The sequence below is a fragment of the Lutjanus erythropterus genome, chromosome 20 (genome assembly GCF_056507025.1).
Source record: "Lutjanus erythropterus isolate fLutEry1 chromosome 20, fLutEry1.hap2, whole genome shotgun sequence".
NCBI lineage: Eukaryota > Metazoa > Chordata > Actinopteri > Lutjaniformes > Lutjanidae > Lutjanus > Lutjanus erythropterus.
This window is the reverse complement of record NC_139336.1, coordinates 30,442,716-30,467,232: the sequence shown is the minus strand read 5'-3', so window position 1 is coordinate 30,467,232 and position 24,517 is coordinate 30,442,716. Positions and strand designations below refer to the sequence as shown.

Genomic DNA, 24,517 nt, shown 5'->3' with positions numbered 1-24,517 from the left:
TGTGGATATCTATCTTTAAATCATCTTATTCATCTCTCTAAATTGCCCTCATTGACAGCGCACAACTTTAATGCTTTCTTTGGGTATGGCAAAAAAAGAAGAATGGGAAGTCTTTGTAATTAACTTCCATCTATTTATCATGGGGAAGGATGACAAGCCTGATTCAGTATTAATCAAAACATTACCCTGAGCTAGCTTGAGTGTGCCAAGCTGGCAGCCATTTCTCATCAATGATGTCACATTAGCGATCTGAGGCTTGACACTGGATTATTACTCTCCAGCCTTGAGTTCAATTAGAGCTCGGTAAACAGTTGATAAGCTTGGTAATGACAGTGGTCTTGTGGCTGATGAAACAATCCTCTCTTTTTTCTTGCATGCCACTTAATTTCTTTTGTGAGTAAACGCCCCCATAATGAATTATTTCAGACACACAGATCACATATATCACTACTCTCGTAAATCCAAAGAAGTTTCACATTTTTGTCCACGTTTTCCCCACAATTATGACAGTAAAACTGCAGTAAACAGACGATTCATCCATGACCTTTTATCCCAAGAACAAGGTCATTGCAAAACAAACTGGATATGACTAAATCATTGCTCTGGTTTAGCTGTTTAATATACCAAATTTAGGCGATGTTATATTATTTGCTCAATTGTTCCCTCCCCGGTGCTTCAGTTGCACAAAAAAACAGAGAGAAAAGAAATAAACAACATGCAGATTCACTGTAGTTCTAAGAGTCAGGAGGGAAATGTATGCCTTTTGTTCATCTTGTGCGGAGTGGCTCCACAGGAGGGGAAGAAATTTAAAAATCCACTGTACTAGCTAGGGACCATTGTCAAACTGCATTTCTCTCTTTTGTCTATTTTTAAGCAATATTTAGTTACACGTTTGCTCTCTCAAAGTTGTGAAAATCTATGTATCTCTTTTAGCAGATAGATCCTCAGTGGGCTACGGTACATGTGGTGCCCAAGGCTTTATCTGTGTTTACAATGTAAAATAAATACCCTGTAATTGCATTCAGCAGTCTTTACAAACAACATCACTTCAGTGAAAGGAATATGAGGTACAACAGCAAAGCCTTTTGGAATGTTAAAATGCTTAACTATAGCAGAAACCCTTATTTACTGGACAAGCTTTACTTCATTAGCTAAACTAGCATGCGTGTAGGTTAAAAAAACAAACAAAAAACACATTTTTATCATAACATAACAATTCTGGTGCTTTAAAAAAGGAATCAGACTGTTTCAATAATGGATTTGTTGGATCGGTTAATTCATAGTTGACATGCACAGTGACCTGAAGGGCAAAAACAACGGGTCAACATGGCGGCTCACACTGGACTTTCTGTAGAGACGCAGCACGAGCCACTGAAAGTTTGGGAACCACTGTACAAAATATACTGTAATTTATATGTGATTTTGTTTTTGGGAACCTTTTTTAAGTGGCTGAAATATGTTTTGCTGCTGATCCCATCCCACAGCAAGTTCATTGCTTAGCAGTTGCGGACTCAGGCTGTTTGAGTGATATCCACCACTGGGGCATCCAAAAGGGCACAAACCTATTAACTGTACGTAATACACGATGACTATGGATAAGTACCTCATACAACTCCACTTCGAAAAATCCTAACTAAGGCTTTTCAGAAATTGCATTAAAGCACCAGGTGTCACATGCTTTCATGTCAGTAACTTGAATAAAAGTGCAACACACAGTAATAGCCTTCAGCCTATGGTGCAACTCACACAAAGCTTCAAGTTGGTTTTGCTCTTCCCGTTATTGTATTGAAACGCAGGATAATGTGACCTTGAATTATGCTGCCTCTCACTTCATATAAATAAGTGAGCCACACTAATGTCAGCAGGAGAAAAAAAAAAGTTCATTAGTCAGTGGTCACTAGAGGACCTCAAGTAGCTAAATGCACTGTGATCACCTTGTCTTGGAGTGTGTGCTAGACTGATGAGAGTCACTCTGCATGGGAATTAGAGTGATTGCTTGTTACTGAATAGATCATAATAATAGAATGATTCTGAATCCAGAGACATGTTTGGTCTCTACAGGGAAAATATGCAAAGTCTAGAAAGAGCATATTAATGATTAAATTAAATTAACTGATAATATCTAGAAGCTAGTCGCAGCCGAATGGCAGACAAGAAGAAATGATGCATTTACACTTGACGGTAATTGGTCACAATACTGTCTCTTTGCCTTTTGTCCACTAGACAGACACATTAGGCCCGAGGCCTGGGGCCATTTCATCCCAGAGGGAGGATGCTGTTGACCATCCAGAACAATGTAAGAGCAGCATTAGCCATGTATCACCTTTCTGCTATTAGCTCTGGTCCCTGACAGTGTGATTATGTCTGTGGCTTCTGGTACAACTTCTGCTTTTTTTTTTTTTTTTTTTTTATTAAAAATACACTCAGGTTTTACACGTTTTAGACAGATTTCAAAAATATATTTCAGTGAACTTTATGTTAAATTTATAAATTTATAACAAACTGATTTGTGCACATAACCACTAAACTCTTTCATTTTAATTAGGGAAACAGCCTACAAAAACAAAAGGGCAATTGACTAGTAAGTGGGTCAATGCTTGATTATTACTCACAGTGGAGAACTTAGTTATGTGCTCTGGCTGTGGCTGACGAGACACTAAAATAGCAGATATATGCTCCCATTTTTATGTGTGTGTAAGCTAGGAGCTGCAGTTTTTGTACTGTCTTAAAAAAAGAGGAGCTTGGTCTCTGGTGAGCATTACAGTAATCTCAATTTGATAAGATAAAAGCAAGGATAAATTTCTCAAGGTCTGCAAGGAGAGAAAAGCGCCTCATTTTCAAAATGTTCTATAGCCACAGGACAAAAGAGAATAAGGAATTATCTCTTGACTCGCTTACTTAAAGTACTGACTACCTGAACTCTGCATATTCTGTGTTCACCCTTTCTCCTACCTAAAATGACTTTTATTGGGCAGAGGACAACATGTAACTATAAATCTGTGCCAGAAGCTGCTGTGAGTATTCTATGCGTTTTTTAGGTCCACAGAGGAGTTTAGGCGATGGGACAAATATTTCAGCTACCAGTTGATTGCTGGTTGATCTTTCTGAGTTATACTCATCATTTTATTCTGCTAATTTAATGGCCTGCCTTCGAAGAATGAGTGCGCCGTTGCTCAGGGACAGATTCTCATTCAGCGGGTGAAAAGCCAGTAGAGCCAGAATATTTTCACATCTGCCGCAGTGAATAAAGAATTTATTTGAACCAAAACAGGTTGTGGGAACAGTGGACAGAGTAACCAAGACAGATTTGGTGAACTTTTCTTTGTTTTTCTGTCAAGTTTGAATTGGTGCTTTACAATGAGTCAACAAGGCAATTAAATTTATCTTGATTTGGTAAAAAATAAAAACGAGAAACTTAAATTCAAAAGTGTGTAGGGTTGTATTTTTCTATTTAATAAGGACAACAGGCTTAAGAATATTTTCTTTCATGACATTTTGTGAATTTAAAGAGACTTTCTCTCTGCTCTCCTGCACAAGCGAAAGCTGAGTATCATGACACTCGCTTGCTCTAGGGAGAGAAAGGAGGATTGTCACGGGCCGGCTGCGGCTGACAAGAAGTCACATCTCTGGCGCCACTCGAGAGCAGGTCAATCTCGGACACAGCTCGGCACAGCTCAGCACGCTGAAAGTGATAATGGTAATGCAATTTGGCGCGGTACGTTTTGACTCGACGTGGCCAACAGCGCTGGTGGAAAAGGCCCAAATTAGGATTCATCTATTGTGCATGAGAAAAATGATGGTGCCCATTAAAAATAAGATATTCCACTGTAACTGGTCTTAAGAAGGTGTTACTACAAGTTTTCTTTGTGATTCAAGGATGAAATAGCAAAAGTTCAGTGGCCATGGTGCCAGCATGATTAGTTTTTAGTAATATTAGGATTTTTTTATGTGCTTGTGATAGTTGCTGTAAGGCTTTTATCAGAGCCAATGAAACACTGTGCACAGCTTTTAGGAAATCACTCTAAACTTATAATTGAAATTGGATTGTTCTGCATTATTCAGGGCAAGGTTACTGATTTGTTTGAGTAATGTCTGAATAATTGCTTGTTCGAAGAAGCAGAATACAGCACTGGTTGCACAGGCTTGTGAATGGTTACAAGAATGTACAGGAGAACTGCATGAAGACCTTTACAAAGAGCCCTTGAAACTTAATAACTGCACCTGAATCTTAGAGCTGTATTTGAACTGTTTGACTCCACAATATGTATAATTTGTCCAGCTAACAACATAAGTTACACATGAAGGTTATAGTGAAGGATGCAGAATAATGTAAACCGAGAAGGAGCAGCGTGTGTGATGATGGCGGTCTGATGGTGATAACTGGTCCCTGAGCACTCCTCACGGAACAAGATTTTCAGCACGCTGCTGAGGTTTTTCTGCACCTGATTTACACTGTCCATGCTGCCCGATACGTTCCCAAAAAACACACGAATCCGGCTGAATAATGAAATTGACAGGCCTCATTTGTTTGGTTGTCTGTGTAACAAAAGCCAATGCCATGCACAACCCTGTGAGGCATAGCCATAATCCCTGGGGATAATACTATTGAGTTCAGTTGAATGGGGTTATCTGTCAGCAAGGACAGACAGATAAAGGATGACTGGTATTTGGAGACTTTTGCCGAGCAGCGTAGAAAAGGTGGGACTGAAGTTAATCGCCCCTGCATTCAAATGTCGCCGCTCTATGCAGAGTACAGATGGGGAGGCAGAGGCATCAAGGGAAATGGTGTGTGTGCTATCTTTTGGAAAATGCCAGATTGTTTATGAGTTTATGAGACTGATAGAAGGATGTGTCAAGAACTGTATTTGTAACAAAAAAATGTCATAGAAATTCCCATTTGTTTTATAGAGAGCGAGAGTCCTGGTATAATACCCCACATTTAACTTCATTTTCCTGCGTCGAATCAATTTCTCAAGCTTCCCCTGACTAAAGATTTTTCAAGTTGACTCGCAGTCATTTGTTCAGGCCATTTGTCATTATTTAAATATATATTTTTGGGACACAAAGCAGATATTTAAGGTACACTATATGCAGGATTTGTTTGGCTGCTGTTTGTAAACACAAGTCCGCTCCTCCTTCCATGGCGGTTGGTGCGTGTGTAATCTCAGCCCTGCCCTCAGTCAAACACACACAAACATCAAAAACTCGTACAGACAGATAAAGGATCTGTGAGCAGAGGAGACTGAAAGAGACAGTGATGTAACTGGGTTACCGACTCCTAACCCCACAAGCACTGTCATTGGCTGGGGACTCACATCACCACCCAAACGATGACACCCAGAAATGTCCCGGAGAGAGGCGGAGTCTCTGCAGATACAGAAAGTCCCATCTAGTATACTTTTAAGAAATAGAGCTAGAGCTCAAATTGAACCTTTCAGCTTCCCTGTGAAAAGTGTATAACAAAGATGCAATTTCATTCAGGATCAGAATTTCTTGCCAGTAAACTCTTAGATAACACAAAACAATGCGACGGCATTTTGCCACAATCACTCTGCCACAGTGTTCAGTGGGCACATTTTACCCACTGAATGCGCCTTCTGCCTTCTTAGATGCTTGTACACAGGACTCGCTTTATAAATGTTTCATGTGTTAGATCTTGGACCTTGAATTAAATTTAACCATATTACTTTAGGGTTTTTTTTTTGTTGTTGTTGTTTTGCTTTTGCTTTTTCAAGGCTTTGGAACATGGTGTGCAGCATGGAAGAAATTCACCAGTTCTACCTCTTGCATATTGGAGACAAATTACCAAATCACAACCTTAATCTGTTTTATGTTATACATGGTGTCACTCTAGATTAAACTTCATGCGTCTGAGCGTTAGTAAAAGTACACTTAGTGGTCCCCTTCATTGCTGGTAATTATTTGTTTGATGTATGTGCTTGTGTTTGCTTGGCTTTCTTCTTTTGCCCATTTGAGGATAACCATCACCTTTTTGTTCTCTTCTAATAATGGCATCATTTTTCTATTAGCCCAATAGACTGGCTACCAGACCACTGACCTCTCTGCCCTCTGCCTCACTTGTGTTTTCCCAGTGTCTAATCCCACCATTCCACTTTTCCACTTGGGAACAGAGCAGAAATTAACCTCTATCCCTTAATAATGTACGGTTTCCTTTTTAAATAAGGGTTGCTTTATCTGATACAGTGTGTCAACACTGGGCTGAGGACTTTGTGTGCAGTGGGAGTGTTTGCATTAAATAAAGGATGAAATAGCAGGTCAGCAGGAAAACTATTATGGGACCTACAAATATAAATATACTATATGTCTTTATGTCATAATTATAATGGTAGAGAAGAAAAAGGATCTTTTTTTGTGAGAACTGTTTTTCATCTGAAAGGATGATTCACCTGTAAGGTCATTACATGAACTCATGTCCATTGTATATGATAGATTACTCATGTTACCTGTCCTCGTAATAAATGTGTTTGCATGTCTGAATGAGAAAATCCAAGGAAATCATAAACAGAGAAAGGTGAACATGATATATTCATTCCTTAAAATGATTATCAGCTGCAGTTACAGACTGTACGCCTACACTAATTTAGACTAAGCGCTGTTTAAAAATGACATGTAACACTTTTCTTTATCATTCTGATGATTTTAGCCTCCACTTAAATAACTGGTACATGCTAATGAAATAAAAAGTTTTCTCAGTTTTCAAAATTTACAAAAATATTATCAGTGGTTTGTCCTTTTGTCAGGCTATTTTAAGTTAGTAATGCACACAGTCAGCTGCAAATACCTTGTGTAAATACGGTTATGTAGAGTGATAAATACTATGGGAGCAAGAGGGCATTTTCACAAACTTCACACATGCATAATTCAGCATGACATGAATAACCAGGGCACCCTCCAACTCAGCCAGCGCCCTTCAATTATTTAAGTCCGACTTTTGCAGCGGAGTTCAACAGGATATATCAACAAATGCTACATAGCCTGAGATTACAACGCTAAATTGTCTTTTTCTTTTCTTTTTTTGTTTTAAATCCTACAGTAGACACTTTTAAAGTGCCACTTATAGTGAGACACACTTTTTGCCCCCAGTTAAGCGTGGAGCGCTGGCCATGTCTAGCAAGGGTCGACAGGCCGCCCACTGACACACCTCAGCGATCGAATCGACCAGTGTGATGGCCTCTGTCGCTTGACCTGTACACATTACATTAAATTACATGACACTGCATTACATTACAGCTTGACACAGAGTCAATGACTATGTTAACTGAGAGAGGCCAGTGGGTGTGAGTGTGGTTTCACTGTTGATGTGGTTTCAGTACCAACGTGGAACAAAAACAGAAACAAACTTAAATGTTTATGCTTCCTATGCATCGTGTGTCTTGAATTAAATTGAGTTTCTTATAAGACTTATGGGCCGTGCTGTTTTATTCATTAAATGGTCACTTTTGCATTTTCCTTATACAGCATGTATACATGTAAAGTCTATGGTAACTTACAGTATGTTTTTGGTATATGTTGCATGTTGCAATAAGTTGGAGAGAGACAGGGAAGGGAGGAAGTAGAGAGGGATGATGTGCAGGAAGGGGCCAGGGCTGGAACTGAACTCGAGCCACCGGTATGAGCAGTCAGCCTTGATGCACGCTCTACCTGGTGAGTTATCAGGGACACATGGGTGGAGTGCTGCTGCAGCGCTGTAGTTTGTATAATCCGCTTGAATATCGAATCATCACCATAGATGAAGCGTCTTATTCCAGCTGATTTCTAGACTGATGAGAAAAGTGTGATGGAGACTTGCAGTCGCCACACACAGACAGAGTGCTCATGTGGACCAACTGCTGCGTAATATTATCGACATGAAGAAATTACTCTTATACTTATAAAGTAAGTATAACACATAACTATGTGCTCGCTTATGGTTGACTATTAAATATAAACTTTCCACCGTACGAACAGAGGTTAATGACCTGAAATGAACCACAGCTGAAGTGTTAGTGAAGCACTAGCATTAGCGATACTGTAAACTCCCCAGTAGAAACAGAATTACATAATAAGTCGCGCTGCTGTGCCTCGTGTGTAAATGCACACACAGCATCTCTCTTACTGGGGAGATGTTACCCTATTTCCTGTCCAATATTAATCAGAAAGAAAACCCGTCTGTCCCACTGATTATCCATGGTGCCCGCAGTTATAACTGAAGTTATAGCATTATAGCCCTGACCGGGACTATAAATATTGAAATATGTCTCTGTTACAAAGACATACTCTTTTGATATACCATTATACATGTATTTTGTTTTGTTTTACTTTTTTTTATTTGTGTGTCTAGAATATGTGACATTTTAGATGTTAGTGAGGTTTTAAACAGTACATGCCAGATTTTCAATTCAATAATGGTTGTCCAAGTCATATAAGTTTGATAGGGCACATATCCACTAAAGGTATTGTACGCGGATTTACTGTCATATATATTACTTACACATCTTAGATAAAATATACAAACATTTAGTAAAATGTATCTGTATCTTTTTAATGTGGGAAGGGAATGGAATACAGGATTCTTATCTTATTAAGAGCCAGAAGTGATACGTGAGTCATAGAAAACTGCCTACTTTTGACAAAATGTAAGCAGCACATGCTGTGCTATCAAGAACATGGGTGGGCTGGCCAGAGCCAAAGTGAACTGTCCAGGCCGGTCCATCTGGGGAGCTGGCACTGAGAGCCTCCACGGATGTACAAATCATGCTTGCAAAAGCAGGACAACTACCACTGAGCACAGCAGATTTTCTATGACAACAAGTGCATGCAGCTCACAGCTGAATGATAGAGACACAACCAGCATCATGCTGTTAATCTTACAGCTATCAGATAATTAATCTCAATTGTATGCAATGGAAATGAATTATCATATTTCATATCAATAGACCCAATGGAGATTAATTATTAGATTTCCATTATGCTAAATTGCTTTTCAGGGGAAATGTATTCAGACAACAAACCTACCTCGTTTTTCAAAATTATGCTTAATCTCGTTATCCTTGCACATCATGTCCGTGTGTCCAATGTTAACTCCATAGTCTTCCTGGACCTTCCCGTCGCTCAGCTTGGTGTGGAGCTGGTTGGGCGTGGAGTTATGCGAGTGTCCGCCCGGATCCTCCTCGTCGCAGTCGTAATCGTCGAGAATGGGGGTCTCGCGGATGGGCATGCCGATGACGGAACTCCCGTGCTGGTGTGCGTTCCGCGAGCCCCGGTAGCTGTCGCGGCCCTGGGGCCCGAGCAGAACGGAGGGGATGTAGTGGATCTCGTGGGTGGCCTCGGTGCTGGCGCTCTTCTGGGGTATGCGCCGACGCTTGCACCATCGGTGGCGCGTATACAGGACGAGGGTGAAGAGGAGAATTAGGAGGAGGAGGGCGATGAGGCCTCCCTGGATAAAAGCAAGACAAAAGAAGGAATGTGAGGGAACCACACAAGGATGGCAACTCTGATGTTCACACTTAATTGCTAATGTAGATATTTCACGCTGTACACAACACAAACACATAATAGGAAAAGGACTTTACCTCAAACAATAACAATTTCAATCACTGCTCCAGTGCCAGCTATATTAGTTGAATGCCAATTATCACAATTTGCCAGCTATTGAAGAGGTCTGGCAATCAGCAATTCAATATGTGAGTTCTGAAAGCAATGTGAGGCAGCTAACAGGGTCCTAATAAAAAGACTAAATTATTTTTGCCCTCACTACAGACAGGTGCGCTCGCGTAATACACAGAAAATTGAATTAATATGCATGAAAGGAAACGGTCTTGAAAACATTAACTTTGCACTCATGATCACAGAGCAGGGGTTGTGATATAGTGGCCCCCTGAAACATGACCCAAATGCCCCCCCCCAAAAAAAAACACTTCATGTTCCAACTTCAGTGGTGGACAGAGTACTGAAATCTGTATTCAAGTGCAAGTACCGCTACACTGATAAAATATTACTCCATTACAACTAAAAGTACTGACGTTAGAAATATAGTTAAGTAAAAGTACAAAATATTCATTGCAAAAACTACTCAGAGTATTAGTTACTTTTAATCGTTGATGTCACAGTCACCTCTCCAAACTAGGGTTGCAAATTTTGTGGGTTTTCCAGAACCGGTAGTTGAAACAACTGATTAATCCCTAATAATGTTTATTTCCTCATTTTCAGTTTTTTTGTTTTGTTTTTTCTATTTTACTTTTTTCAAGTTCAATTGTCCTTGTTCAACAAACGGCTCCGCCAGACAAAACAATGTTAAATGAGGTGCACATTACTTCCGCGTCTGTTGATTAAATATCCAAGAATAAATTTTTAATTGGTTAAATTCTTAATGGAAATTAATCGATCAGCGGTGAATCATTAGAAATTCTTACTACAAATGTGTGTTGCTGCAGTGCTCAGTTTTGTTTTTCATTTGTATGTCTTTGTTTTCATTGGCCTGTTTGTGATCGGATCACCTGATTGGCTACTAACATGCAGATGAAACGTTTGTATATTAATTCAAACAGTACTCAACCATGATTTGAGTAACTAAGTAGCTTACATCTTGTAATGCACACTTAGTTACTTTTACCTCTAGCCAACCTTTAAAACATTTTATAGACAACATATTACTTTTGTATAGAAAGTTTGAAAAAGTGAAAACACTGAACAGTTAATGAATTAAAAACAAACTACTGATATTTAAACATTTTATTCCTTTGTTTATACTACCATATTCCCTATGTGTGCCATACACTACTAATATCCTATTATCTGTCAAAGTTAACAGAAATAAATGGAAGGAAGTAAAATAAAGATAATCAATATTTTGCACCTTTATATTATTGATTATCTGTAGTGTACAGGCCTCAAAACATGTTTGTGTGAGTGACTGAACATTCAATGCCTAATTATCAAAGCTGTGAATCATTCACAATTCACTACTTTTCAACAACAACTTATAAAATCATCCTTAACACCCCCCCCCCCCCCCCCCCCCAAATATGCAATAAACATGAAAAGATAACATCCACAACAGCCTGTCAAATATCCCCCAGGATACAGAAACCACTTAAAGACATAAAAAAAACGTGATGATTCTCAGTTCTGAAGTGATAAGGGGAGTCTTTTTTTCCTGTAATTTATGGATGTTTTCTCACAATGGGCATGGAAGATAATGACATCCTCGGAAAGTCACACTGAATGGAAAAATATCCGCGTTCAGATCTGAGGGAGATTTAACTCAGAGAGGGAGAGAGAGAGAGAGAGAGAGAGAGAGAGAGAGAGAGAGAGAGAGAGAGAGAGAGAGAGAGAGAGAGAGAGTACAGGTTTCGTGGTGTTGACTGTCTTGGTGAGTGAGCCAAATTAGAACAATTTACAGTTGTTTTGAGAACAGCAGAATGCACCTGTCCCTTTCACCTCACGCGGCATCTTCGCCTCGCCTCTCCCTCGTCAACCATCTCGAGAAAACATCTGTCGTAAGGAGAAACAGCAGTCACAAATTGGCACTAATCAACCAGCATATGTCAGACATATACAGTTTCTAGGAGCTTGATTAATACTAATTGGTCTGGTGTACGATATAATCAGAGCTCTTACCAATGTCACGAATGACAATTTAGTTGCTTCGAAGTTAAAGTTGTTTTTTTTAGTTCTGTGTTTTGCGTCATTTCGTCTCACCCCCTCAACAACACAAAGAAAGCCGGTGGAGATTGCAAGTGTTTCTGGACTGATTTAGGAAAAGAAAGAAGAGTGAAACACAGGGCACCCCGGCAGCAATGATGACTTTAGCAAGTAATTAGAGGGTAGGAAGGATACAGACACACACTAATTCATCTCCAAACGCGCACACACACACACACACTCACTCACACAAGGAAACTGCTGTATAGCATATTAAACCTTTTTAGTGCTCAAAATCAGCACTTTGTTAGCACACTGTGTGCACTTTCTGCAGTGAGACATACAGTATGCACCTGCATACATCCACATAAATAAACTGACATGTACAGGAGACTACAACAACATAATCAATTCAAATCTCAAAAATGACCATAGAGTTGAATAAGCACTTATCAGCAATAATTTGACATAATTCACAAATGACATATTTATTGCACGGCTATGAGAAGGGACTGCTTGAAATTGTTCATATATTCCTGCTGTTGTGTCAATTTCCTATAATCTCTCAAGGAACAAAGCCTTCCACTTCAACTCTCTGAGGAAATGTACTAGCCACCTCACTAATGGTGTAAAAATAAACTGGCACAACACTGATAATTACCAACAAAACCACCGTGTCCTGAACAAATACTTTACAGAGACACTTGCATTTTGGAACATAAAATAACAAACTCTCAGCAATGCACCATCGCAGCGATGCATCGTGGGATATTATACAACTGAGGGTCATGTGAATGTCACAAGCCAGAATCCCACAGTGCCTCACAAATGGCATCGCGCAAGGTACATTACACAAACTACACACGCTTTCCAGACTAAATCCAAATTCAGATAACCGAATTGTTAACTGAAAAATAAACACATCTCACGTCTCAAGTCACTGCTGACTGTCGCTACGACTGGATAGTGCATTGCGAGATTCCCTGTTTTGGTGGAAAACAAATTAACTACGTCGTCAGTGACCATTTCTCAGTTTCAACATTTTTGTGACTTCCCAGGTACATTAATTAACAACATCTACTCATTATGTTAATGGAAGACATATTTCGGTCAGCATTCCTTCAAAATGTATTTGCTGTTGCAAATTAGCCGTATATAAACACAATTTCTAGGACACAGGGCTGTGCAACCTTTTGTTTTTTTTATGGGACGAGTTTGTTAGAATGACTAACAGGAGCCTCACCAATTCACATTTGAAAACTCTTGTGAAAGCAGACCAAGCATCACCCTAACTTGCATATGTCATTCAGTACCACGTTACACATTTCTGACTAGCTGTAGGTCAGGTTTTGTGATCTGGTTGTAGGTCTATCCAGTTGCATCCAGATGCATTTTAGTCTGCATCCCTTGGAAATTAAAAATGAACAGAAAGATCCCAGTTGGTCTGATCCCTATTAGTGTGACATCGATGCCGGGCTACTCCTCTTGGCAGCAGTGCTGCATCTGTACTCCTATCCTTACAGCGTCATACACACCAGTGCCTCAGGGTTGTTAGCCCGTCTTGCCCTCCCTTTCTTCCCAAAGCATTTACTATGGTCCTGCAAATTCACCAAGTATCATCACATTTCTCCACGGTTTCATCCAATATCTCACCATCACAGAAACATCAAACACCCTGCCATACACGCTGCGGCTGGATGATAAAGTAAATCCATATGCACAGACAGAATGGTAAAAAGAAAGGGAGGGCATGACTTATTCTTTGATTTTTCACAATGACGTCCAATAGGTGAGACGTAGTATTTGATTCAGCAAGACATGGCAACCTAAAGGTGATATATTTGTGATGCCAGACAGAAACTGCAGCAGCAGCACTTCTGCAGGCACATATATAAAGATGTGGTGATATTCACAAAATGACACACATATGCATACGTGCATAAACTTCAGCCGTGCACACAGGGAACATGTTTGCTCACATATGCACACATACATGCACACATGGACTGACCCTGACTAAATCATGACAGAATAATGAATAAAATCCACAAGGGGTCATTCATCACAACATTTAAAATTCCATCTTCATGAGGAAAAACAAACCCCTTTGAAATTATAACTCATGCACTGCTGGGTGTCCATAAATCACACTATGCTGAGAGGAGAGGCGGCACAGGGAGGACTAGTACCACGGACAAACTTGTTCATTAATCTCCGATAGGATGGCAGCTGTGCAGAAATGCAGTCCCGCAAACTCCCCTTAGCCTGCACTTCTACATTAATTCCCGCTGAAGAATAGCAAAAACATATGAAGGCTTACGTTTTATTTTAGCAGCAGAGTCATAATGGAGTGACATTGGGTGGGTCTGAAGCCTCACTGAAAAATGGTGATGTAAAATTGCAGATGAAAAGGCTGAAGTCTCAGTTTAAAATTATCTTCCTTTGGGCAGCCTAAAACATAGCATGGAAGTATAATTTTTTTTAGCTCAGTGATGTCTTCATTCATCTCAACGCTGCTGTAACAGTCAGTTGATTGTCACTGGAATGAAGGTTTAAAAAAAGAACTGCGAGGATCCCCACTTTGTGAAAAACTGTGTGAGCAAGTTAAGACTACCAGGCAAAGCGAAGATCAACCAGAAACGCTTCTGAGTGGGTCTGAGCACATGGACTGATGACAAGTGGTAAAGTGTGCTGTGATCTGACGGCGACATTTCAAATTCTTTTTGAAAATCATGGACGTTGTGTCTTCCGGGCTAAAGAAGACAAGAACCATCCAATTTGGTACCGATGCAAAGTTCAAAAGCCAGTTTCTCTGGTAGTATGAGGTTGTGTTAGTGCCTTAGTTTGCATGTTCTCCTCAGGCCTGTGTGGCTTTTCTCCAGGTATTCTGATTTCCAAATACATACAATATAGGTATATGCATAAGGGATTAATATCCCTATGAATCCTGGGATATAAACTTTTCATTTCAAGCAACACTAAATGCAAAAGAAGAATTACATATATATGTGTTCCTAATCTGACCTTTTTTGTGTATTACTTTGATCATTAAGGCAAAAGATCAGAATTTAAGTCCATCGGCATTAGAATTAATATAGTCTTCACATCCAGCTTGAACTTCATTACATCTGCTGCTCGACTGTGACTTTATTGTCTGTGATTTGTCTTCTGAGAACAACAACCTCATGAAAGGGATATTTTACAAATCTTTATTATATAAACCAACAAAATTCATTAAAGCAGGTCATTTGGTGTTTTCTAAGCCATTCTATTAAACTCAATATTTTACAGCTGCTCCTCTGGTGCAAGCTGAGGCTGCAAGTGACTTCAGTGAACCAACTGTATTAACTACAGCATTGGCACAATCACAAGAGGTCGGCCTGCAACAGAATGAATTTGATGGGCCAAAAGGTGTAACCGTAATGCTTACATTAGAGGCGCAATACCACAAAAGTCAAACTTGGAGCATGCATGTGCTTTTTTTCATAGCACGCACACACATATCTGCTGCACGTTTTATGACAGTAAACTGGGTTAAATGCAGAGAATGAAACTGACTATCTAATCGTTCTCTTTATGATTGTATGTCACAATAAACTGTGAAGCTGAAAGATACATACATACAGATTTTGGAGATACCTGTCCATGCTTATTCCAGTGACACAATGCCGAGACACATTCTGCACATTATTTTATTGGCATAAAAAAACTCTACTAGCCTCCTTACCTTTAAATCCGACTATAGAAGACTTACTACATAAGTACTGTTACTGTACAGACAGTATGAAAGCTTTACAAAGTGCAAGCACTGCCACTAAAAAGCTCTGCCGCATGTCGGCTTCTGTCTTTTCATAGCTCGGTTAATTTGACTCTGTCTGTGTCACATCAGTGCCCTTAAGATGCACTGCACTCAAATTTCCTTCCCCGTATCATCTTACAATGTTTTCCTCGGCACTTCCCACCGTTCTCGCTTTTTGTTCTCTCTCCTTCTCGATTACTCCGTGTCCCTCAGTCTCCGCTCCCCTTCATGTTTGATCACATCTGTCTTCCACTCCTCACTACAACAGCCATATAAATTCACAGTGGCAGATGTAGCCATGAGGGAAAATGGGTTTTCTGTTCATCTTCAGACCCTACAAATCCCCGCTGCTTTAGTCCTAAGTGACTTCACGGGGAGCAGAGTGGCTGGAAGCCCCATAATTCCACTCTTTTCCGTAGTATACGTTTACTTCGGATTGTGATTATTTTCCTCATTTTGCATTCCTTTTTTCCAATATTGCTCCCATTTCCCATCTGAACCACCTTAAATGTTATTCTTTCCTCTGGCCTTTTTCTTCTCTCTGCACCATTAACCTTCTCCTGTAGATTTCCCATCCTTTTCCTGTTGTCCCAGCTTCATACATCTCATTTCCAACCCTTTTTTCTTCTCCACTGTGGATCACGTTGCCTCTTTCCTTTCATCATTCCCTGCCAGGCTCCTTCCTACCGTTTCATCCCCTCTCACTTACGTCTTATCCTCATTCTTTTACAGAATTTGGCTACAAACACCAGCGCTGAATTATTCAACACTTTTCCTAACCTTTTTTTTCAAAAGACATAATGCCAGCAAATTCCTTAGATTAAGCTATTACCCTGGTTTAGCCATGACAGTCATCTTAAAACTTCAGAGGGAGAGGGACAGCACAGCAGCAGGTTTGTACTTTTTTTTGTTGGTGGATATAAAAGTGGCGAGTAATAGTCAGAATGATATGGGTTGGCTGTACGACCTCAGAATGAATCTGAAAGCAACGGAAAAGTTATGGAAGTCTGAGTCATAAATACAGTTTTATTTTATAAAAATAAAACCTTTTGATGCAGTTTTTGGGATGGATGAGAAAAAATCAATACCACACATTAGCAAATATGACCCTGATGCATTCTGGTAATTTTATTTTCTCCCACATTGAAAACACATTACACCACACTACCCCCCCCCCCCCCACTATGTGAAAACAATGAACAGGATTTGTTTAGATGGCTAGCTTAGACAAAAAGCAATGTAATTAACAAGGAATCAACAGATTTGTTCTCCCTGGCTGGTTGAGAAACACAACTTATTTGTTCAAATAAGACCTTGTTAGTTAGAGTGAAAATGGGATATGTGAGCAACGTTTACTTACAAGATTGAATACAGCACAAGGAGAGGTGGGAAGACTTTTATCACTGTTAGATCAGGCAGTGGAGGATAACGCCCGGGGACACACCGCCCACCTCTACTTGTGTGTGACTGCTGCATAACTGGACGGGTGTTTTGGTCACACAGACGGTGCTGCTGCTGCGGTGCCGCTACTGCCAGCCCTGTCTTTCCACGCTGAGTTTGCAGAAGAGTTGTATACAGAGTTGTGTAGCATATATGAGTTTTACAGAGCTGTAAAGGTTAAGTGAAGCTGATATAATGTCGATAGGTATATCAACAGATCTTTTTCATTCTCTGAGAATTGTGCACATCACAAGGAAAAAATAAAGGCTGAATATCAAAGGATGTGCTGCTCTAACATGGGCACGGTTCACATGAGAAAAGAAATGAAAAGCAAAATTTTCCTTGAACCCAAATGCACTGCTCACGTAGGCCGTCTCCCGGGTATAAAGTGTTACGACCCGGGTCATGATGAACTGCATGGCAATATGTTTGTTCTTGGTTTCCCCCCTCCTTGCTGGAGGGTGGTGCTGTTCTCTTATTTGCGTTTTTCCCCAGCGTGGGTGTCGGCTTTAAACGAGCACTTGCCGGCATTGGCGTCACTCCTCTGTTTCCTGACTCCCGACCAGACCGTGCCACGCCATCCAACCCAGTCCAACTGTGCAGCGCTGCCTCGTGAAACCTGATGTTCTGATTAACTTGTTGCCTTTTTCAAAAACATAAATACCTTTAAAAAAAAAAAGAGCAGTCCTGGTAGCTGTAGGGCTGGGAAGACCGTTTGTTTTACATCCCCTTTTTTTCCTGTTTATGTTAGGGAGTCAGGTAAGATACCTGTCTTTCTTTTATTTTGTTTTGCCCGTAGGTAAGTTAGTTAATTTATCCCCAGATCGTTTTGTTTGTTATTTTGGGCCATGCTCACCCTGACGTTAATCTACCACATTTCCATGTGAGCGATGAATTAATTGATCTGCCGTGGCGATGTTGATCCTTGGGAGTGGGGAAAGAGGAGAGTTGCTTTTGTCTTGTGCTCAGGTTTTCCCCCGAACTGGGCATAACATGAGGGTCAAATTAATAAATGAGATCTCAACTACAATCTTTGTCAAATTTTAACACTAGCTACCCACTCATTAACAATCAAAAGCAGTTTTACATGTTGGGCGGGGTTAAGCGGCCACCTCAAATCACATTTGACTGGATAATTTTATGTAACCAACTAGAAGTTCAAAACGAATCATTAAACATATTTCTACAGTTTACAGGAAAAGAAAAGAGGGATTTTGTAATACTCAACATATTAAGGACATAACAAGCAATAAACAGGATTATAAAATGTTTGTTTATCAAGGTCAACTCGCCAGCATGACAAGCAAATTAACAGCAGTGCAAACTTTCCCACGGTCGCAATGACCACACACTATACAGAGCCAGACTCGCTCCCCGGTGACAGTGTACGCGGGCGTCTGAATACGGCAACGCCACGGATACCCGGTTAAAGTCAATCTTACTGCGTTAGGTGGTAGAGAGTAAAGATGTTAAGAAACCCAAAGTAAAACCTCATTAGATTTGATCAATATGCTTGATTGGACTGAATGTGAATTAAAGATATTCAATCACTGATTAATTGTAGATAGTCCCCTGGTGTGCGGTGATGAAAGAAGTAACAGCGTGCAAGGTTGGGGTTTTGTTGGGCTTTGAAGTACACCATGCCCCGCAGGCAGAAATTATTAGAAATTTTTGGTGTCAATCTTGTTGGGAGCTATAATAGAACCGGAGGTTTGTACTACTCAGTATTACACATTTTAATTCAACTCATTTTTTTTCTTAAGTAAGATATAATATTGACTTTTAAGTTACTTCCTTACAAATGAGGCGTTGAAGTCGTACAGAATCATTTATGTTAGTTATTTTAGTTGTTAAGTTCTCATATTTGAGACTGTTGGGTTCTCTCACAAGCTATATTATGATCAACATTTATTTGAGAAACATTTTGCGAAGATGTGGCAACATCCTGAGTGTGTTTGTGTAGGTGTTTTGCTGTGATATTCTTTCTGCATATTTATGCTGTTGTATCTAATCTCTGCAATGTGACTCTCATTCCGATGGCATTTCTTCTGTTGAGGACAGAAATAGCACTGTCACCATGAATCTCTCAGATGTGTCACCTTTCTTTGGCCCATTCAGGGAAAAAGAAAAGATGAGATGTTTAGACAGATGCTTTGCTGCATTTGGTGTTCAAAACAAAAGTGAGCAACATGAAGTCCCTAAAAAACAACATTCGTTTTTGAATATCAGAGGCCGATCGGTACTGCACATGTGCAAATTTTAACAGAGATGAGAAGGAGGAAAGATAGTTCACTCCTTAATTACTTTCTTCTTTATTTACCTTGATCCAGTAGTCCAATGTGGCATTTTACTTGGTACAGGCAATTAGGCAAAATCTTTACTGTTGAGCTCTGGTGTGCATTCAGTTAATTTTCCAAAATGCATGGAAATTTTTCTATCTAACAAATGACCTAAATAAAATCTGATCTAACATTATGGTGTTTCTGTTGTTAACCACAGTATTTAAACCTTGTTGTAATTGATGTTCGGTGACATATTTCACTAAAATAAAATGGTATTGGTTATGTTCCTCAGTTGCAACTGTATCTAAAGAAGCAAACAAATAAATTGCATATACTTAGTTGATGAAAGTGTTACTCAATCAAACCCTCAAACCACATCAAAGTCTTTAACAGCCAGGAAGTTTGACGATCAATAATATCGATCCACTTCTCTCTCTTGGTTCAATAGCTCCTGTAGAGCATCAAGATGAAGAAAAACTGGACTTTTATGCTTACTTTGGCACAACTATGATTCCCTTATGATCCTAATAAGCTTCTTATGCGGCGAAACAACACGACTCTGAGCCAACACATCCAACACATGCTCTGTGGTTTAGCCACCATCTGTGCACAGTGGAGGCCACGGCTCACTGAACCCTGGTAACCATCCACCTCCTGCTCCAAGGGAAGAGTGGGCTACCAATCTTTAGTGTATACTTTGGAGCAAATGCCACTGTGCAATTGTCGAATACTGAATTTAGAGAGTCAAAAGAGAAACAAAAGTAGAAGATTCTGTGCATGTATTACCGTGAAAAAACCCACAGATGACACACGCCTAGAAGAATTGGACGCTCGTGCTAGCTAGCACAGCCAAATGAGCACAGGCACAGGTGTACACAAAAATGGGCTGCCTTGATATAAAAATCAAACACACCTTTAATGCCTGTTTTCATGCCAGTATTTGTCAGGCGAAGAACTAGAAGAAAGGACATTCTTTACCTCTCTCTGCAACTTTTTTTTCTCCTGTCACCATCTTTTATTTGTCAACCTCCCACTCTTTCTTACCTCCAACCCCCCCACTCCGAGTTGTATCTGTTTCTCCTATCACTCTCTCCCAGCAGGAAGTTAAAGTGGCATGTGCCCTAGCATCTGCTCTCCATTCTCTCTGTCCAACTAGAAGTCACAGCGTGAATGACAGGACTTGGCTCTCTGGTTAATGTTTCCACTCTGCGAATTCACCTTGGAGAAACCGTGCCTGTCCATTACCTGGGCACACAGAGGAATAACCACTAGTCTCAGACACATAAAAGAGACGACGTCTAGCCGGGCTGATGTTGGCCTTACATGATCTGGCTTTTGAGACGGTAGAAGGGAAGGTTTTTGGCATAAATGCTGGCTCGTTACGTTTAAATTTATGTAGAAAACAGGATCATGTCTCATTTAATCAACCAGCGACTGACTGACTGAGTCTGAGTGAATCTGCACTGGGTTGCACCAATAAACATCAATTTCATCTAAGAGTGCCTCTAAGCAGTTTAGCAAAAACAGGTTTAAAATGAGTAAATCTAGGTTTTAAATTAATCAGAGCTCTGTAGCCTCTAACGCTGCACAATTAAGAAACAATAGTTTAATCAATACAGAGACGCTTGCTTATCTAAATTAAAGTAGATAAATGAATAAAAATACATTTGAGTGCTGTTGGGGTTTATAAAGAGGGTAAAAACATTTAGGCTTCTAGCTAGTTATTAATTTTAAAAGATGTTACATTATTTGCTAGCTAGCTAAAAGGTTATTTGGTCTAGTTAGTCTGCTCATGATGGCTCAGATGTCTGATTGGGCTGCAGCCCCAGCTAGTGGCAGGTGGCGGCATAACACCTTCGAGGCAACAGTTAACTGGCATTGTGCATGAATAAAATATTGATGTTTTAACTGACTAGTATTTCTGGTGCCGACTAGCGAGGGCGCCGATGTATAATTGTGTAGTCGACTAATCACACACATCCCTAATAGATACATAAATAAAAATGAAATTTGAGTGCTGTCAGGACGTATAAAAGAGGGAAAACTTTTTGGCTTGAAATCTTACATTGTTTGCTAACTAGGTAAAAAGTTAACAAAATATTACACTGTTTACAAGTTAGCTAAATAAGCCGAGAAAACACAAAGAGATACTTCATCAAACTCAATTTGGTTGGAGGAATTTGATTGTTTTGCTCAATCCATCTCAAAAAGGCAGCCACTTTAAAAGTTAACATAAAGTTCATATTGGATCAAAATTTTAAATTGGAGTTTTGAAGCAACAGAATTAGATTTAATCTAGGTTGAGAGTAAAAGCTACAGTGAAATGAGAGGTTTAACTTTATTCTATTTTAATAATTTCTTTAGTTAGTTTGGTGCAGTGTTATTTCAAGTTAAACCACTGATGCAGCCGGGCCATATGGTATTTTCAATATGTACAAACACACTTAACCGGGATCATTTGTCACCCCTCGCCAATACTAAAACTGTTAATTCTACACTAAGTGTGTAGGTGTGTGCTCTTGTGAATACAGGTTTCATTCAGCTGTTAAAAAATGTAATATAAAAAGGAATGTGTTGTCAAAATGCCTATGCAAAAGTGTAATATCTCAATTATCAAGGTAAAGGTTTTATGAGGCGAGTGAAATAATATATTCAGAAGTAGCTGAGAATGATTTAAAAAGTCCACAACCCTGCCTATGTAAATCACTAGAGAAATTACACTGACCAAAAGCCCGTACCTAATCATAAAATCTGATTACGCTGTGATTGAAAACTGAATGAAAATCTCCCACAGCTTAACTGGAAAGCACCAGGTCGACCTTTCTATTTTGTCCCTCTCGCCATGGGAACTAATACATGTTTCCATCATCCACTCCCCATCCCCTTTTCAATCGCCTTGAGTCCTATCCCTTCATTACTCCACCTCCCTATCCTCCCCTTTTACATGCCACTGTGCTCTGTCACACACGGGGAAAAGATTTGAGGGCAGATAATGCTGTCTTGAGCCCTGGCCTTGTGAATTATAACAGAGAATTAGGGCTGATTTGCTAGTGTGGTGCTCCCGCCCACCCGATGCTTCTCTCTCAGGCTTTCTCTACCTTTTGCCCATGCCTTACACCCACCACTTTCTTTTCTCAACCAGACTAACAATAAGTCTGTTTCAGGGTCTCTAAGCTCGGGGCCTATAAAAAAGGATGAAGTTTTGCATCCACAGCATAGATCACAGAGAAAAATGACATCTCACCTATGGAAAGGGAGCTCTTTATACATATGCAATGCTTGCAGAGAAAAGCCATTTTTTAAAAGGTATTGTACAATAAATAAAGTTTGTGTTTACAAAAATATATTATTTATTACATTTAGTCATGCCACGCACCGATGAAATTCATGACTTGCTTTGTACATTATAATATACCTCAGACCCACAGTGCAACTGGAAATCTTCTAGGAGTGGGCGGTGACGTTAACGGTGTCGCGCTCACCAGTGACACAGATTTTTGCAATACTGTCAATGCTAAATCTTTTAGCATATGAAAGCTAATGTGGTTTACTGTGCCTGCAATAATATGCACTGACTCTGATATAACATCCAAACTGTAACATGAAGATTTGGGAGTTGAGGCGCACGGCAATGCATCCATGGACACGGGGATCCAGTGTATTAACTTTATTTTTGATGGAAATGTCCTCACAACAACTGGATAACTCTTATCTGTGCGCTAAGTTTACCACTTCAGACTTCTGTCTTAATGAAACTTCAAAACTGAGGGCTCGATCAAAAGTATTTTATGTTGCTTTACTATTTGTTTTGCACGTTGGTCTGTTGTACTTAATATCGGCCTGTTAGGTGCTGCGGACAGTGTCTGTTGTACTCTCACAGCCTGGGACGATGTTGCAATATCGAGGGACAGTCAGGAAAAAAATGTGTCAACATTTGAAGCCAATTTCAAAAAAAAAAAAAAAAAAAAAAAAAAAGACATCTCGCTTTTTGTGGAATACTGCAACACATAACTTGATGTTACACGAAAGCCCCCTCTGGTGTGTGATCTGTGCCGGTGTGTGTGTGTGTGTGTGTGTGTGTGTGTGTGTGTGTGTGTGTCTGTAGCTGCCATATATTAATGTACTGATGCACATGCCACGTGGTACACTGACTATTGGGTTTTCTGCCAAATAAACACTGTTGAGATGCTTAATCCCAGCTCTTGTCTAACTCTTGAATCACATTACGTTAACTTATTAAAAATACATGTGAACCTATACCTCATTTTCATTCCTATCGTGGAGCCAGTAAACTCATCTGATTTTTTTTTTATTCGTAAGACATGTTCCTCTGCATAACCAATAGAGTGAAAAGAGATAAAATCATGTTTTGAGTGGAGAATCCCTTATTATGTTTCTAATATTCATGATATAATACAGTCACCACAAAAAGCAAAACAAATACCAAGATATAAATTTAAGCTTCAAAATGTATTTGCATATTGTTCCGTATTGTCTGCATGTTCTAACATTTCGCAGACACCCAACGTTGTTATCATTGTGTCATGTCTCTCTAGCTGGTTGCCAGTATTACATTAACTATAATTATAAGGTGCAACTACAGCCAATTTGTTTTAGCAAGGGACACATTTCTTTCTCATAATTGCATAGATTATAAAAAATGATCTCCTCCTGTATTGTGCTCTTTAGTGTACAGTTGATATTGAAAAGTTACAGTCATACACTGCGTAAAATAACAGTAACAGAGAGTTCTGAGAGCATGACAACAATTAAATTGGTTCTGTTCCGTAATAGAGGAAATGGGGCCTCTGTATTGTGTCTCATGCAGCGATGGGCAGCGCGGCTGATAGAGAAAATTAGTATTTACTAAAATCTACGGGGGCATTCAGTTAAACATTTTCCATTATACCACCCAATGGGCATTTCAAAGTACAATCATACATAAATTTGCGCTGGTCTTCCCTATGAATGAAAACAGTTATCTTTGTTTTCAGTTCTCCCTGTTTGTTTGTTTTCTAGGTGCATAAAGTTCAAGGTAAATTAGGCTTTTCGGTGTTTTTGGTATACTGTACAAATGATGCCCTTTTGGCTGGGTATTTTTTGAACATTACAAACAAATCAATTACAGAACAGACCATACGGAATCCCTGCATGACTTTTATTTGATATAATTACGCTCCATGAATATAGGAAAAAAAAACAACTATAAATAAATAAAGAGGAGACTGAATAGTGGGGGAAAACATGACAGAATGCATCAGTTTGCCACCCATGGGGTCATCCCTCGAGGAAAGACACTTTGCATTTCAAAATCACACATGTTGTGAAAAAAAAAAAAGGTCTGCATTTAGAT

General features: G+C 39.6%; 1 protein-coding gene across 2 annotated transcripts in view; it reads right to left on the bottom strand.

The window, feature by feature from the left end:
- Nucleotides 1–24,517, bottom strand: part of astn2 (astrotactin 2) — a 382,265-nt gene that overhangs the window by 255,885 nt on the left and 101,863 nt on the right. For both annotated transcript variants that reach the window (XM_084745505.1, XM_084745506.1), the window contains exon 3: nt 9,016–9,436. In XM_084745505.1, the coding sequence (XP_084601631.1) occupies nt 9,016–9,436 (421 nt within the window). The remainder of the gene's footprint in view (nt 1–9,015; nt 9,437–24,517) is intronic.